This window comes from Osmerus eperlanus, chromosome 25 (genome assembly GCF_963692335.1).
Source record: "Osmerus eperlanus chromosome 25, fOsmEpe2.1, whole genome shotgun sequence".
In the NCBI taxonomy this organism is placed as follows: domain Eukaryota; kingdom Metazoa; phylum Chordata; class Actinopteri; order Osmeriformes; family Osmeridae; genus Osmerus; species Osmerus eperlanus.
In genome coordinates, this window is record NC_085042.1 from 10548326 (window position 1) to 10566049 (window position 17724).

The 17724-nt window shown below is 43.0% G+C and overlaps 1 protein-coding gene across 2 annotated transcripts in view; it reads right to left on the bottom strand.

The window, feature by feature from the left end:
- antxr2a (ANTXR cell adhesion molecule 2a) overlaps positions 1-15030 on the bottom strand; it is a 51216-nt gene extending 36186 nt beyond the window's left edge. Inside the window, exons 1-11 of one of the 2 annotated variants that reach the window (XM_062451428.1) lie at positions 14713-15030; positions 14521-14569; positions 11882-11953; positions 9648-9719; positions 9429-9510; positions 8748-8852; positions 8557-8625; positions 8081-8161; positions 4105-4165; positions 3890-3985; positions 1692-1761 (exon numbers count right to left, since the gene is read on the bottom strand). In XM_062451428.1, coding sequence (XP_062307412.1) covers positions 1692-1761; positions 3890-3985; positions 4105-4165; positions 8081-8161; positions 8557-8625; positions 8748-8852; positions 9429-9510; positions 9648-9719; positions 11882-11953; positions 14521-14569; positions 14713-14719 — 764 coding nt within the window. In that variant the 5' untranslated portion in view covers positions 14720-15030. Of the gene's footprint in view, positions 1-1691; positions 1762-3889; positions 3986-4104; positions 4166-8080; positions 8162-8556; positions 8626-8747; positions 8853-9428; positions 9511-9647; positions 9720-11881; positions 11954-14520 lie in introns of both variants that reach the window. The other variant, XM_062451427.1, reaches the window with a different exon arrangement.
- Between the last annotated feature and the right edge of the window lie 2694 nt (positions 15031-17724).

Here is a 17724-nt window from a genome sequence, read left to right on the forward strand (position 1 = left end):
AAGACCCCTTCCAGTATATGTGTTTACTCGCCTCTCAGTACCAGCAAACAACTTCCGGACAAAAGTAATTAGCAATACTTTTTTTTTACCTACAGTACATTTTTAAGCACTAGTTCAGGTTGGATTTAAGGCCTTGGGTTGTGTGCGTGGGCTGCTACAAAATGCCTTACTATTCATATTCTTTATGTAATACATGTTTGAACTTGGGGTAACTGGGTCTATTTTTCCAGAAGGATGGCACAATAGGTACAAAAACATGTTATCGTAGCAGTTTGGATTAAAGTTGAGGGGATTATTTGAGGTGGTGTTAATTGTTGATTGTGAATAGATCAACTTGCTCTAAGCTTCACAGACTACCTTAATCTCCCCTGAGCACCTGTGAGACATTCAGGCCCTCATACATAATCTGTCCTGGATTGGATTGGTGTCAGGGAGGACATTACTATCTGATGTTCCATCAAAATGTCTCAGGGATCATCTGTTGTGATTGGGATTAAATTGGTGACTCCAGAGAAAAAAACTGATATCCTGATGGAAAAATACTCAATGCATTGCTGACAACTGACATGTGAATACATGCATATGTACAACTGATGTGAATACATACAGGCCACACAGTGTCTGTATCTATATACATCTACAATGCACAGACACATGTCAGGCCTCCAGTAGTGTTATTACATTTACATTTAGGTAGTGTCTACTACCGCGCACTTGTGCACTTCGAGCACTGACTTTCAGTGCTTAGGGCGCTTACACTGACAGAACCAGCAGAATTCAGTGCACTGAAAGTACCCGGATGACGCACTGCAAACGGTCAAAAAATGCAGTGTACAACGATGGACACTACTCGCCCTAAACGGGCGCCATATTGGCTACGTAGCGGAAGAGGAGGAGCCCTTTCGGCAGCTTTTCATTTAATTTCTAAAATAATGGCGGACGAAATGACTCGCAAGCAGATTCGCCTTAGATTCGCGGGTGTCACAATCAGATTTGCGTCCGTCACTTCCCGCCAAGTGGTTAACTTAAGTGTTCCATTTGAGACAGCACTAATCAGCGACGGAGTGCACTACAGATGTAAGTGCACTGTATTGCAGTGCACTGTATTGCAGTGTACTTAGTAAAGTGCGCGGTAGTAGACACAGCCTTAGTCATTTAGCAGACGCTCTTATCCAGAGTGACTTACAGTAAGTACAGGGACATTCCCCCCGAGGCAAGTAGGGTGAAGTGCCTTGCCCAAGGACACAACGTCATTTGGCACGGGCAGGAATTGAACTGGCAACCTTCAGATTACTAGCCCGATTCCCTAACCGCTCAGCCACCTGACTCCCATGAGATCCTATTAGGTGTCAGTATTAGGTATCAGTATCAGTTGTCCTCTCCTGTATCTGGTTAGAGTTAGAGTGACTAAGGTGTCAGTTGTCTCTCTTATACCTGACAGCTGCTGCTGCTCTTGCTGCACCTATTAAAGACCTTTCAAAACTCCTCAGACTAAGTAAACATTAGTACCTCTGGTGGAAAATTTTAAATATTTAGAACAAACAAATTATAAATGTACACAATCATACACATTAATATTCATATTAATGATTTGCATTAAATATGCATAATATGCAGTCTGCATTTACTGTACAGTATGTTTGTACTCCATTAGCATGGTACCATCCCTCCACCGCCTCATTGATACTTACTGTCCCACTTCATACAGCACTGGAGCAGGACACAGAAGATAATTATTCTGCACCACGCTTGGCTTTGTATCTGGAAAATAATTGGACACTAGCATGAGCTGTCTGCACATTCTGCCTTGCAACGGCGAAGAGAATGAACCAGAGAATAAACCAGATGTATCAGGGCAGCATGTGTCTTTGGGTAAAAACAGAAGTAGATATGGGGAAGTCAAAAGAGTTACGCCTGCTGACGTGGGAAGCGAAGATAGACCCCAGAATGTTTGTATTGTGTACAGTATGGATACTGTATGAATAGGTTTGTGTTTGTGCACTTGTGTATGAATATACAGTGTGTGTCTGATAAACAGTCAGCTGCCTGAATCGTGAATGAAACACGTTGAGAGGGATGTACCCCAGCTGAGGTGACAGTCTCGCAGGGCCCTCCTGGCCTGTTACTGCTAGCTTAACTGTAGAAACCATGGCAGCATCTGCTTCACATATGTGGCGCATGTTTTGTGGTTGTGGTCATGCCTGTCCATAATTATAAAAGGTGGCCATCTTGCTACATAAGGTTGAGGGAAAACACGCGAAAAAGCCTGTTGGAATAAATAGGCCCCAAGTGGGAGACTGACAGACACAACTGAAAAGGACCAGCAGAGAGACATCTGCTGGTGGTCATCTCCTGATTCAGATAAATAACTGAAAACTATTTCAGTCAATTGAGTTAACTTTGGAGCAAGAAAGCCGTATTGGCAGCAATCAGTTTTAACCAAATGGTTTCCTGCAGCCAAGCAAAGATTGAAAAGCTGCTTCAAGTGCCAAATCCAGTATGCTTCCTGCAAAAATCTATTTCTTGACAAAACAGACTGCAGGGTGGAAATGATAAAACCCAACGACCCCTAAACAGCTCTGTTGTAATCAGACTCGTAGATCTTGTTTGCATGTTTTTTTTCCTTGGGGGTTTTTGGTGATACAAAAATAATACATGAAATGGCACAAAGGTGCTAATACTGCTTCACACTGGCTCTGGTAAGTTCTGTTCCTTCCGTCTAGCATCAATAGTGTAAAACAGCTAACCCTAACCCAGTTTAGCTTTCCTGTACATGCTCGAAATCAAGCAAGATGTACCTGATTCTGAAATTGTGTCAAAATATTCCTTTAATAAAGCAAACAACCCAACATCATCTGAGTATCAAGAGACAAACCAGCTGAACAACCCTAGCCCTAACTCACTGCAGCTGAACAACCCTAGCCCTAACCCACTGCAGCTGAACAACCCTAGCCCTAACCCACTGCAGCTGAACAACCCTAGCCCTAACCCACTGCAGCTGAACAACCCTAGCCCTAACCCACTGCAGCTGAACAACCCTAACCCACTGCAGCTGAACAACCCTAGCCCTAACCCACTGCAGCTGAACAACCCTAACCCTAACCCACTGCAGCTGAACAACCCTAACCCACTGCAGTTGAACAACCCTAGCCCACTGCAGCTGAACAACCCTAGCCCTAACCCACTGCAGCTGAACAACCCTAACCCACTGCAGCTGAACAACCCTAGCCCTAACCCACTGCAGTTGAACAACCCTAACCCTAACCCACTGCAGCTGAACAACCCTAACCCTAACCCACTGCAGCTGAACAACCCTAGCCCTAACCCACTGCAGCTGAACAACCCTAACCCTAACCCACTGCAGCTGAACAACCCTAACCCTAACCCACTGCAGCTGAACAACCCTAACCCACTGCAGCTGAACAACCCTAACCCTAACCCACTGCAGCTGAACAACCCTAACCCACTGCAGCTGAACAACCCTAGCCCTAACCCACTGCAGCTGAACAACCCTAACCCTCTGCAGCTGAACAACCCTAGCCCTAACCCACTGCAGCTGAACAACCCTAGCCCTAACCCACTGCAGCTGAACAACCCTAACCCACTGCAGCTGAACAACCCTAACCCACTGCAGCTGAACAACCCTAACCCTAACCCACTGCAGCTGAACAACCCTAACCCACTGCAGCTGAACAACCCTAGCCCTAACCCACTGCAGCTGAACAACCCTAGCCCTAACCCACTGCAGCTGAACAACCCTAGCCCTAACCCACTGCAGCTGAACAACCCTAACCCTAACTCACTGCAGCTGAACAACCCTAGCCCTAACCCACTGCAGCTGAACAACCCTAACCCTAACCCACTGCAGCTGAACAGGACTGATACTTACCGAAGGTCTGGTGTTTGACTATGAAGCTGCACACGACCCCCTCGCTGCTTCTGCCCAGGGTGAAACCGTTCCCTTGGAGGACAATGTCGAAGGACTCTGGTATGTAAACAAACAAGATGGAGAAGATAGTAATGAAGCCTTTACTGAGTGCCTAACCCTTTACAAAGGGCCTCCGATGACAGACAGTGGACGGGTGAGACTGCTGACACACGTACGGTTCACACACACGCTGGAGGGCTCCACTCGCAGGATCTCTGTGCACGACTGCTTCAAGATCTGCACAACAGAAAAAGAAGAGGGCATGAATACGGTGCGTTATTGTGTTGAATAAATACATCAGGCTGGACCGTTATCACCTCTGTCAAGTTTGGAAACAGATTAGGACACCTGAGTGTTTGCTGTGGCCCGGGCCCGCCCGGGAGGGGGCCAGCCCGGGAGGGGGCCAGCCCGGGAGGGGGCCAGCCCGGGAGGGGGCCAGCCCGGGAGGGGGCCCGCCCGGGAGGGGGCCAGCCCGGGAGGGGGCCAGCCCGGGAGGGGGCCAGCCCGGGAGGGGGCCAGCCCGGGAGGGGGCCAGCCCGGGAGGGGGCCAGCCCGGGAGGGGGCCAGCCCGGGGCCTCACCAGGCGAGCAGCAAAGACATGTGGAGCTCTGTCAGCCTTTATGGGGAAATTATGCAAGACTATTACATCCCTTCCTTCTATTAAACCTCAGCGAGCCTACATTATCATATAAAGAGGCCTGTGTGAGCCCACTGTCATACGAGCACACTATCTCCTATGATCCAATAAATCAACAAAGGACAAACTATGCAAATCTGCGTACACAATCGGTAAAAAGGAGCATATTAACTGCAATACATAGCACTTGGACCTTTCATTTGATGTTGGGCAAAACTTCAATCTGAAGTGGAAGGAACATTTACAGTGAGCTTATTAAATCTGATAGCTTGATATGGCATCGTGAAAGGGCTGAGGAGGGGTGGTTAGTCAGTCGAGGGAGGGAGACAGAGGCTGCTGCTATTCAACACTATTTCTGTGTCTAATTACAGATCAGAGGTGCCGGCTGGACTGGAAGGAAGCTATTCCATATCTCAGAGCCCTGATGACTTCATTATTTATAGGCTGAGGTGGCCGCTATCCAAATGAGTTGGCCAGGGTTGCTTGGGGATTTTGGTGGTGTCTGAGGATGACTCTTGGATAACTCTATTTTGAGGTTCATATCTACGTTTTTTTTTACAGTAGAGTGTCAGGGGTAAATAGGATAAGTGCATCCATGCATCACAAGTGTGTGATGCATCACAAGTGTGTGATGCATCACAAGTGTGTGATGCATCACAAGTGTGTGATGCATCACAAGTGTGTGATGCATCACAAGTGTGTGATGCATCACAAGTGTGTGATGCATGGAGTTACACTAACCCTAACATGGATGCATGGAGTTACACTAACATGGATTCATGGAGTTAAACAAACATGGATGCATGGAGCTACACAGCTCTACCTTCTGTCCTTGATGGTCTTTCAAGTAAAGAATGTTCTATAGGTATTAGTTATGTAGTAATATTGTTGTAAGAAGCCTGCTAACAAAACACAAGGTCCATTTGTCCGAATAACAGCACTGATGATTAAAGCTTTTTATTTACCAGAGAAATACTCATATGTTTGGTTAAATATCAGGTGAGTCAGGGGGCTGAGCGGTGAGGGAATCGGGCTAGTAATCCGAATGTTGCCAGTTCGATTCCCGGTCATGCCAACTGACGTTGTGTCCTTGGGCAAGGCACTTCACCCTACTTGCCTCGGGGGGAATGTCCCTGTACTTACTGTAAGTCGCTCTGGATAAGAGCGTCTGCTAAATGACTAAATGTAAATGTAAACTAGAGAGGGTACAATTTCTGGGGAAATTGTAGGGTGTGCTTGCTTGCTTGCGTCAGTTGCACAGGGGTCCGTTTTTTTATGACATTTTTACAACTGATATTTGGTATATTTTATATAAAAATGCATAGGGCCTACTTATAATTTATAGGCTAAAGATTACATAGATTTAAAAGCATCTTTTTTTGATGCTCAGAACTGCTCTTTTTCAGAGCTCCTATCAAATTGGGAGCCTATCAATTCGACGTGTGAGCGTATACTTTTGTTTTCTGATTGATTATTTACAACTCAAAATACGAGTGAAGTGTAGAATGAAATATGATGTCTTCTCATTTCCCCTGCAAGAGGCAGCCTCATAGCTGAATCAACGAATACATTTGGCAGACCGGTGTAAAAATTGACCTAATCTCTATGACTTAAACGTCCTTTTAAGTTTTCCCTTCTCGTGATATTGCAGGCACGTAGCCTACTCATATTGCATTCATTCATTAATAAAGAACCCCCTTTGAAGATTATTCTACGACGTTACCGGCAGAAGATAGACTCGCGATTCAAACAGTACCATCTGCTAACTGAAAATATGCCCCCAAAAACGTAAATAAGCTTGACATTTATTTAGTGGAAAATCGCTCATTCATAAAAAAGCTCACTGGTAGCGATCATTGTCAGTAACAACGCAAAATGCAATATAGCCCTGTGTGGAGAAGCTGCCCCGGTAAATTCTACTACAGTACAGTACTAGACTACTGCTGTATTCGTCTTGGTAGCGATTGCGTTGGTTGAATTCGATTTAACGTTCCGTTGTACGGTTTAGGCTGAAATTAATTATTAATTTTTATTAATTATTTTCTTGAACAGATTGACAAAGTTTAGGCTGTGGCAATGAAGTTCAGGTTAGTAGGCAGATAGTTTCACCTATTGAAAGACTTGATTTAAGTAAGGGGAGTGCCGAACATGTTCTGTCGCCGTTTGACTTCCTAAACAGTTGTGTAGATGTTTTGTAGTGTGTCTCACGTAGGCTACAGCATTGCAGTGAGCAACACTGGTTTGAAACCACAGGTAATTAATGTCCCCAACAAATCGTTTACTTGTAATGTAATGTCATAATAAATCCTACAACGAAAATGTATTTGTGAGGAATGTTTATTTTAACGATTGAAAACAGATGCATCATAGACCACTGTGGTGTGTGTTGCCCGGGCAACAGAGGCTAATGTCATGATGCTAATGCTTCAGTGAAATAGTAGACTACCGTTTCTGAAAGTAGATGTGGGCCTACTTCCTTAATAATATCAGCTAATATTGTACACTACATTTCACAATTGTGTTTCACATCACAAAGTAAAATGAGTAAATAGTTATCACCCTGGCCTCTTTACCTGTGGCGTTTCTGCAGCTGCCTTGCAGTAAAGCTATAGTTAGCCTAGCTATCCCCCAAGTTAACAGATGCGAAACGACTGTTCTGCTACAGGTAGTCACGCGTGTTTTCGTGACGTTAGTGACGTAGTGACGTTAGTAACGTCAGTGACTGTGGCTAGCAAATTAGCCACCGTTAGCTTAACTTTTCGCCACAAAAACTTAACTTGAGCCTAAACCATGCAACGGAACGTAAATCCCAATAGAAGCAACTCAATCGCTACCAAGACGAAACTTTTGACACCTAGATTGTCTATGTAGGCCAAATATTGACTGAGTTTTAGGGGGGCGAAAATAAACAATAATAAATATATGTGAGAGAACAAAGGTTGTGCTCTCGCCGAAGGCTTGAGCACACCCAATAAAGTAACACCAGCATTAGAACTTGATGTCTCCAGACAAATGCAACATTCGTGGCAAAGTTCAGCACCGAGAAGCTCCATAGATGATCTCAATCCCTAGGAATCCTAGTGAGGAGCTGGTGAACTTCTTCTTCTTCCAGGATTACTGACAACAAGAGAAGTTCTCTGCTCATTTGGAAACAATATAAGTTGTTGTCCTCAACGTCTTAGAGCATGAGTTCATGGAGCACATTTGCTACACCAGGTCTTCCTTGTAATATAGAACATCTTGTTTCACTATGATGCAGATAAATACATGGCAGTGTCAGTTTCTTAGTAGTAACTTAATAGCGATATAATCTCAACATAATCTTTCCTAAAGATTGTTTCAGAGACCTAAGCTAAAAGACCTGGCAGTAACTGCCATGCCTGCCCACATCAGCAGAGGTAATTAATAATTTTACCTAATATGCTACTTTGGAAATCAGATGAGTCAATTTCTCATACAAAACCACAGTGAACTACAGTGAATATAATGAAAGAACAAGTATGGAACTGACTTACTGAGTTCACAATGCCTTTGAGTGCATGGAAGCCATCTTTGACAGGGAACACTTGATCTTTGGTGTCAGCTACTTTAGCAAGCTGTTGGTAGAAGCAACATCGAACAAAGAAGTTGCAGAGTTAACTTATTTTCTCACTCCTGTTTCCATCAAGTCTAAAGTTAAGGTTAGGGCAGGAGGATGTATGATTGACCCTAAATTAAGGTTAGGGCAGGATGTATGATTGACCCTAAATTAAGGTTAGGGCAGGATGTATGATTGACCCTAAATTAAGGTTAGGGCAGGATGTATGATTGACCCTAAATTAAGGTTAGGGCAGGATGTATGATTGACCCTAAGTTAAGGTTAGGGCAGGATGTATGATTGACCCTAAGGAGAGATGACTGAAAGAAGAATGCACTGATGCCAAAGGTCAATCATACTGTACACACACAATTTACAGTACATTTTATTTAATAACATCTGTATTATTCATACCTGTTGCTCATCAAAGTCCTTGATCCCAACACAGTAAACTCTCGCACCATATTTACGTGCTTCCTCTGCCTGCAGAGACGTGTTAAATGCAGGAAAAAAAAGCCAACATTATTCTTGTGTAAACACGTTCTGCATTTAATGCAAAAGTAAAAAGCATTAAACATTAGATGAATCAAGAATTTGACCCTCACCTCCTTTATTGTGAGCTCATGTACGTAGACATCAAGTTTCCCATCAGTCAAAGCAAGAATGATGCTGGAGGACTTTTGGGTCTGTGCTTTTATCTGTTCAGAGGCCTGATAGATATCAGAAAAGAAGAAAGAAAGCAAAGTGATAATTGGACAACTAGAGAGAGTGCGAGGTGTGCCGAGTGCGAGGTGTGCCCCGAGTGCGAGGTGTGCCCCGAGTGCGAGGTGTGCCCCGAGTGCGAGGTGTGCCCCGAGTGCGAGGTGTGCCCCGAGTGCGAGGTGTGCGCCGAGTGCGAGGTGTGTTTGCATCGGTTGCAGCTGGGCCTTTTTTTACTATATCACCTCCAAACCTTTGTTTAAACTAATATCAAACACCCAAACATTCTGGGAATTTTCATGTGTCTACTTACATTTTACAACTACGAAGCCCCTAAAGGGACATGGAGAAGAAAAAATCTTTCTGGTGCGCACAACAAAAGTTTCTGGTGCGCACGAGAAACATTCTTGTTACCACGCTTAAGTATCTGGTGGATACCGCATGCACAGAAGCGTGCATTAGATCTGCTGTTTTCATGCGTGGAAATGACTTATAAGGACATTAAAAGTTTGCTTGCGAGTCGTCACCACTATATCATCTAGAAAGACATTAAAAACGAATATTGAAGTAGTATCGTCTGGCCATACCTCTTTAATGCCCTCATGCATGAACGTTTCACCTGCTGGCTTCACATCCTTTAGTCGTCTCAGGCCCTCCTCGATTTTGTAACTAGAAAAACAAAAAGGAATCCACTGACACCTCAGAGGGCAGAATGTCAAGATCTTAACAATGGAATGTCTCATTAATTTCCATCGGTTAGATAAGTTATTACTATTCTGCTAAGCAGTACTTTTGTCATACCATACCTATCTCCAGTTAGAGGTAGCAGGACTTGTGCTTGTGCTGAGAACACAATGAAGGACACCCTCATACTTGGGCTGGAGAGTAAAAACAGATTATCAAATTGAAATGTGGAGGAGAAAAGTACGTGTGATACAGTATTCCGGCTCCTACTGGAAGTATATATATATATATAAAAAACAGTATCTTGATTCAATTCCACACATCCAAGGACACAACGTCATTTTGCACGAAATCGAACTGGCAAGGTTGCAATCGAACTGGCAACCTTCAGATTACTAGCCCGATTCCCTAACCGCTCAGCCGCCTGACTCAACCTCCATAGAGGTGTGATTTCAGCATTGCATTCAAGATCATCCTCTATAGAGGTGTTATTTCAGCATGGCATTCAAGATCAACGGATTTGGTTTAAAAAAAACTGATCAAAGACACATGTCTCTCAGAGGCAAATTAAATTAACAAATAAATAATAAAATACTGTTTTAATCATGCTTTATTATAAAATGAGTTCAGACAAAAACCATTGTCCTTCTGTCTGTACTTCCTTCTGGTGGGGAGAAAGGAAGTGGTGCTGAAACATGGACAGGAAACAAGTTGTCATCGGTATGACTCATACATCCTATTACAAAATACTGTATATTTGTACCTGCCACTGACTGGGGGTGTGAATAAGTTAGTGCACAATAGTGTTAGTTCCCAAGAAAACACTACTGGCCAACTATCTGTGTCATCAGACAACTGTCTCTCATTGTAAACATTTATCAAGTTACAAATGTAGGAATTGTATTTAGTTAACACAGCTATGTGAGAATAACTAGCTTAGGTGTAATACACATCCTAGAAATGTCTATACTTTGTAAAGGTTTCTCTTTCCAAAAACATTAGTGGAGTTCCTACTTGTTGTTTCCATCTAACTAACTAGAGTACTAACCAATAAAGAAACACCCTTTTCTGTACAGTGAACAGCCGATTACGTTTGCGCAACAAGCTATACCTATTACACCACATTTCTGCTATCTTGATGTTCTGCTCAGATTTCTTAGTTCTTCCCCTTGCCTCCCCTAGTTGTAGATCTAGGCTGGACCATTCTATACACTAGCAGGGTATAACCATGACAACAATTCAACTCGGTGAAGCAAATCATTTATCTTTTACTTAACAGTTAAGTAAACCACAGTATTTCCTGGAGTGGCCCTCATAGTGTGAAGGCTTCAGAAAATAAGGCCAGGCGCTGCTTCTCCTCCACAACACCTGGCCTCACTGCCATTCTCTCCTACAGGAGCACAACCTTTAAGCCACATGGCCTTGGTAACGAGAAGACAGCTGCAGCATATAGGTTACTTCATTTCTGCACAGCTGACTTTCTACATTTTGAGTTGGAACTTCTGAGAAGAAATCCATCCATTTAATTCACAAATGCAAGAGCTAGACGTGTGTCAAACTATACATGTAGTTGTGTGTTAATTCTGCTATGTAAACTACAAATAGTGCGTATTTAAATAGTCAAATCGGTTGACCATACAGTATGTACATATTTCAGTTCTCCTGTATATTGTTGAACTTCTGTATGTTTGTTGTGACATATTAGGCTCGGGCTTTCAATCATTTCAATCCTGATGAAAAACTTGAGTTTTTGCCTTGGATTCACCACAAAGAGACAGCTATGCCAAAGAAATATCCGGTAGGGAAGGAAGAGAGCGGTCCAGCAGGCCGCCCCTGATGGCAGAGCAGAAGTGCTCCTGGTAAACATTGTGTAGCAGATTGTCCTTGCCTTCCTGTGTTCCTTACTGTACATTCTCTGCCTCTCAGCTTCTATGTGGAAAGGGGGATATGTGTGGATCTGGACCCCCCCCTCCCTGTACAAATGGCCATTCTCACAGCCCAGAATGATGATCCTTCTCTGCCACCCACTCCCACCTGGTGCATTTGCTATTTTCTTCAACAAACCACTTGATTCTGGCTGGGTCGCTAACCGTCTGTACTGGCACGTACCATTGAGTCAAACGTTATGCAAGCTCAAAATTCAATCTGTGAATCTAGTTGACTTTCCTTTATAGCAAGCGGGCTGGACACATGGAGGTGTACTACGCTACAATTTATGGTGGGAACTGCGCACTAAATATCATCCAACTGGTGGAGGAGTTGATTGAATGTCACTGAACACTGGTTGTGAATGTCACTGGTATAAAAGGCCCGGTATGTCCTTGGACCATTCTTGTGGTCATGACAACATACTCACCTCACAAACCGGTCAGTAAGATTCTTCACAAAGGCGTATATTTCTCCCCAGTCATTCGCCACACTTCCAGACCTGCAACAGAGGCGCTGTAGTCATCATGCTGACTTGCTGTGCTGAATTAGTATCTCCTGTGGTTAAGTCTGAAGTGTCCTGTTAATCCAGGACTGAATGAGTCAGATAAATGTTAGACCAGCGTTCTGCAATGGGATCAAAGCTAACCACACTGGCTTTGAAGAACCCTCCATGAGTTGGGTTTAGGGGTCAGGAGGGATAGGGAGTTAAAAGTTAAGGGAGCTTAACTTTTATGACACAGTTACAGTTTGTGTTATGGAAGTAGTCTAACAGGAGGAAAACAGTACTTTGTACTAGACCAATCCACAACCTATAAAATATAAACCACAAATCTAGCCAAAAGTCTCAGATTAACAGGAATCAAAGTCATTTGTTGGATCATTTGTGGTAATAAATGTACAGTGATTTAAAATGTTAGCAATCCTCTAAAAATAGACATTAATTTAACTCACCCAACAAAGGATGTTGAGTGAGTCTAGATAGGTGTAAGATAGTTAATGGTGAATCTGAAAATTACCTAAGTGATATTTTATTTTTCACCTCATACATAAACAGGAAGCCAACATGCTTGGTGGCAAATGCTCTTTCTTATCCTTTTCCCCAAACTTGGAAACCATTTTTCTGAAGCTGTTGAGTGTCAATATTTCCTGCCTAGAGTGAAGCCCTCCACCCCAAACTAAATTATACAATTACTCGATGATGGCAGAGATAGTGTTGGCACAACTGACAAAGTATGTTATTCCAGCCTGTATGGGTTTGAATGCTGGTTCTGTAAATACTATGACCCTGCCCAGATAGAGTATCTTTGATTGTTTAAAATCAAATGTTAGTGTTGCTGGCCACTGAAATGAAAGTTGATCAGTACGGCTTGTTTGATAACCTAATACAGTGTTTCTCTGTTAGTATTCACTCTGGCGATGCATAGTTCTCAGGTAAAAACCAAAGCCCCAGCTTGATTTACTGGTCGGAGTGTAAGGCCCGCTCAGGTACTCAGGGTAGTGTGACATCCAGGTTAAGGTTATGCAGAGTAGCAGGTTAGCCCAAGCCCGGGCACCGGCCCGGGCACCATAGGCTAGTGATCAATTAAAGGTTGAGTAGCCTATAACCAAACTCAGTAAGACTATTTGTTCATCTGAGCTACAACAGTGTTATTCGGTCAGCTCAGCTAGTATTAGCTAGGTCAGTTCAGCTAGTGTTAGCTAGGTCAGCTCAGCTAGTGTTACATTACATTTACATTTAGCAGACGCTCTTATCCAGAGCGACTTACAGTAAGTACAGGGACATTCCCCCAAGACAAGTAGGGTGAAGTGCCTTGCCCAAGGACACAACATCATTTGGCACGGCCAGGAATCGAACCAACAACCTTCTGATTAATAGCCCGACTCCCTAACCGCTCAGCCATCTGACCCCCCTAGTGTTAGCTAGGTCAGCTCAGCTAGTGTTAGCTAGGTCAGCTCAGCTAGTGTTAGCTAGGTCAGTTCAGCTAGTGTTAGCTAGGTCAGCTCAGCTAGTGTTAGCTAGGTCAGCTCAGCTAGTGTTAGCTAGGTCAGCTCAGCTAGTGTTAGCTAGGTCAGTTCAGCTAGTTTTAGCTAGGTCAGCTCAGCTAGTGTTAGCTAGGTCAGTTCAGCTAGTGTTAGCTAGGTCAGCTAGTGTTAGCTAGGTCAGTTCAGCTAGTGTTAGCTAGGTCAGCTAGTGTTAGCTAGGTCAGTTCAGCTAGTGTTAGCTAGGTCAGCTGGTGTTAGCTAGGTCAGCTAGTGTTAGCTAGGTCAGCTAGTGTTAGCTAGGTCAGCTAGTGTTAGGGTGGATAGGCAGTGGGCCTCCCTCTCAGCAGAGTTCTACTCTCTAGTCATTGATAAAGACATTGACCTTGAGGGAGGAGGGGCTGTGTGAAAGATGGGAGTCCTAATGGTCTAACTCCTGTTTTATGTTCTCTACACATACATTGAATTGTAATTATTAGTTTAATTACCTCTGTCATTTCAAGGGCACATTTTACACACTATGTTCATATTGGTCACTTTGACTGCCATTAGGGTGCAAAGTGGGTATGAATCAATTGGAGTTAGATATACCCTATAGTAAATTCCTTGTTTGTGCTTGCAAACTTACTTGGCAAATGAAGCTGTTTCTGTTTCTGATCAATCCAGGCTCTTTGTGCCACCCAAAAGTATCATGGTTTATCCAAATCATGCTGTCATGGACCAGGCATGACTGCAGACTGCTTGTGTCGTTAATGAAGATAAATAATCATTCTAGTGTTATTCCGAGTGCATTTAGAGACACTATGTAGCTTTGTGTCTGCCAACATCACCATTTTACCCTGAGTTGAACTTCCGCGTGACAGTCATTTCAGCCATTTCAGTGGTGCAGGACCATCGCATTTAACCTAATTCAATCATTGGCTGTGCCAGCAACGCCAAATCACGTTAACTATCTGACTGCTGCGATAGCTCAACGGACACAACCGTATCCACAGCTCATCATTTGTCCCGTTGTAGTGGCATTCGTTACAGTACACAATTTTTTTTTTTGAGAATACATCAGTAACTACGTATATAGCGACTTACCTGTCTAAAACAAAGTATAAATCATACGCTCCGTGACATGAGGCTTCCTCTGCATGACAAGACGATGCAAACAAAGTAAGTAGAATTATAACTGCTGTTGCTGAAGTCCAGTGAGTGTTCAAGTAAAAACGATTCTTCTTCGTTGTCGAGGTGGACAGCTGTTGAAACATTTTGGCTCGATATAAGCTTAACTTTTCATGCGATATCATACAGCCCGATAAACGTCCAACAGTCCCTCGACGATCTCGACTAGTAGACAATCAAGACAGACCTCAACTTTCCTGGTTAGGAACAACATGCCAGAGATCCACTCAAACTAAGTAACCGTGCTTCTTGCAAAATATAGAAAACCCCCAAGCTGACGTCAACGACAAGATTTCTTCATGTTTTTTTTACTGACTACCGCTATGATGTTGGCAAAACCCTGCTCTACGCGTCCTAATCATGGAAGTGATATTATAAAATATTCCAAAAGTATTTTTCACACAACACACCCCAAGTAAACGTTATTAAATACGCGCATGCGTGAAATTTGAGCCAGATGTGTGTCCTGAGGCCGCGCATCAAACAGCTGCATCATATTTCCGCGGTGTAGTTAAACGTTATTCACACCGCTAACTGTTATATACACAGACTTCATGTACTCTTTTAGATCGTAATTTTTGTTTCTTTTCTCATATTTCCCTACAATTTTGATGCAGCAGTAATATTGTTGCATAGTTTAATGGAGTGAAACAAACTGTTCGGCTACTGAAACCACAACAGCCTCCTATGTCAACCGTTATACACGCCCTGCACGTCATTCAGATAGTTTACTCTACCTAGCTCTATTTATCACTGATTTTAAAAAGAAAGGAAACAATCATCAATAATAACCTAAATGTGGTTGCTTTGCAATGTGGCTATTAAAAAAAAGACTGTTCTTGACTGACCACGAAATACTGTAGATATGCACTGATCCTTAATCTTCTACTGTCCTTTCTATATGCACTGTTTGGATTTAGATAGCATCTGCTAAATGAATAAAATTAAAGAAATGTGTGTTCACCATAAAATGAAAATGAAAAACTGTCCATCCTTTGCACCATATGCTCTACAGCAGTGGTCTTCAACCCTGGTCCTCAGGCCCTCTGGCCTTCTAGATCTGCTTGGATCATTAGCTTTGCAGAAGCATGATAACAACCTTTCATTTGAATCAGGTTTGATGGAGCAGGGAAACATGTACTCAAAGCCAAAACAATATCGGTATTGTATCTTTCCTACCAATGTTTTTCCATCCCATGGTCCTTTTTAATATACCAATAATCACAATAAATACATGTATGAATCTGTGTAAATACAGATCTGTGTAAAAACAGCATATATGATGTTGAAAGAGATTGCGGTAACCATAAACACAAACATCTCCTATGTGACAAAAGAACAACATTTATTTCCTTTTGTTTTGTAACTGTGCAAAGCGATGAAAATTCATAATAGCAAAAGTAATTACAAATAACGCACCCCAGCAAATTGGAAAATTCCAAAGAACAGGAATGCATGGGTATAATTATCTGGTGAATCAAAGTTGAATTATATTTTAATTAATGGGTTGGGAGAATGTTAATTTATTTACACGCCAGTTTGGCTTCCATACATGGTAGATCTTGCTACAAAGCATTCTGAGCATCAACAACAAGTATGCATTGAAAATGTTTGTAGTTGCTGGGGGATATAAAAATAACAGTGAATTGATCTGTCATGGATTTTTAAAGTTGAAGACAAAATCAAATGTGACAGTTAAAACTATACAAATAATTGTGAAATGCATTGAACTGTTCATAAGAGATATCCATGACTAAATACCGAGTAAAAAAAGTAAACATTGTTCTATTGACAACAATGTATTACAAAGAAGGAACTGGACCAAATAATGAGGAACAATGTTGTCTCATACACAGTTTGACTCACCTATATGGTATGTCATGGAGGGAATTACATTTTGGGAGATGCCAAGGATGCCATGTTTGGGAGCAACAACTTGCCTACTCTGAAACCCACAAATCCCCCATCAGAGACGCTACTACAAAGGGGTAACACTACAAAGGGGTAACACTACAAAGGGGTAACACTACAAAGGGGTAACACTACAAAGGGGTAACACTACAAAGGGGTAACACTACAATGAGGTAACACTACAAAGGGGTAAGACTACAAAGGCCACTGTGACAATCCCTGAGAGTCAGAGGGCTGAGACACAGACAATGAGAATTCCTCAAGGTCTCCTCCTCGGGACAGGGCTACTCCGGCTGTACGTGAGGCAACAAACTCACACTTTACGTAATCGGCCCGTGATACTTGTGCCGGAGACCGTCTCTGTCTTTCTCACACACTGGTCCTCTCGGACCCCGCCAGCTCCGGTGTTATGGAGAGACGTGCTGATTAGGGTTAGATAGTTATGGAGAGACATGCTGATTAGGGTTAGATAGTTGACCTTGAAGTTGAAACATTGCAAGTGTTCATGGCAGCATTGTTACAGCAGAAAGGAACAAAGCCTCATTATCAATAATTGGAGAGAAGAAAATCAAGAAGCCTCAAGGAAGAGGACCAAAGAAATATTAGTCACAATAACAGTGATTCATCGGCCTCTAATTGCGTCTATAATTCATAATTACCGTAATAACTGTTATTTTAGCTTGTTTTTACGCCTTTGAGAAAGCATTGTTTGTCACGAGTGGCATCCTAAGTTGAAATTGAGTGTCTTGTCCAGATATCAGCAGTATCTATCTATCAGGACTTGGGGTGGCCATGTGTTAAAAGGTAGCAGTGTTTGCATGTGTGTGTCTCTAAAGGTAGCAGTGTTTGTGTGTGTGTGTGTGTCTAAAGGTAGCAGTGTTTCCATGTGTGTGTGTTTAAAGGTAGACCCTCACCTAACCTGTCACACTGGCCTGCATTTAAGGGCAGGGCTGTAGTGTCTTGCCAAGAAATGCAACTTTCCCTGCTAACTCTGACTAGGAAGGTGCCACATACATGAAACTTACTCTGGTTACTTGTACTACCTTTAAAGTAGCAAACCAGGGGAAACAGACCAGCTAATCCGGCACAGAGGGTGGGTCCATAGGCTTAGATTAGGGGAGGTGATAGAGGGAGTATCTGCCTGTTCAAGTGCTACAGCCACTTGACACATGGCACTGGTCACACCTGCAGCCCATCAGGTTATCAGGG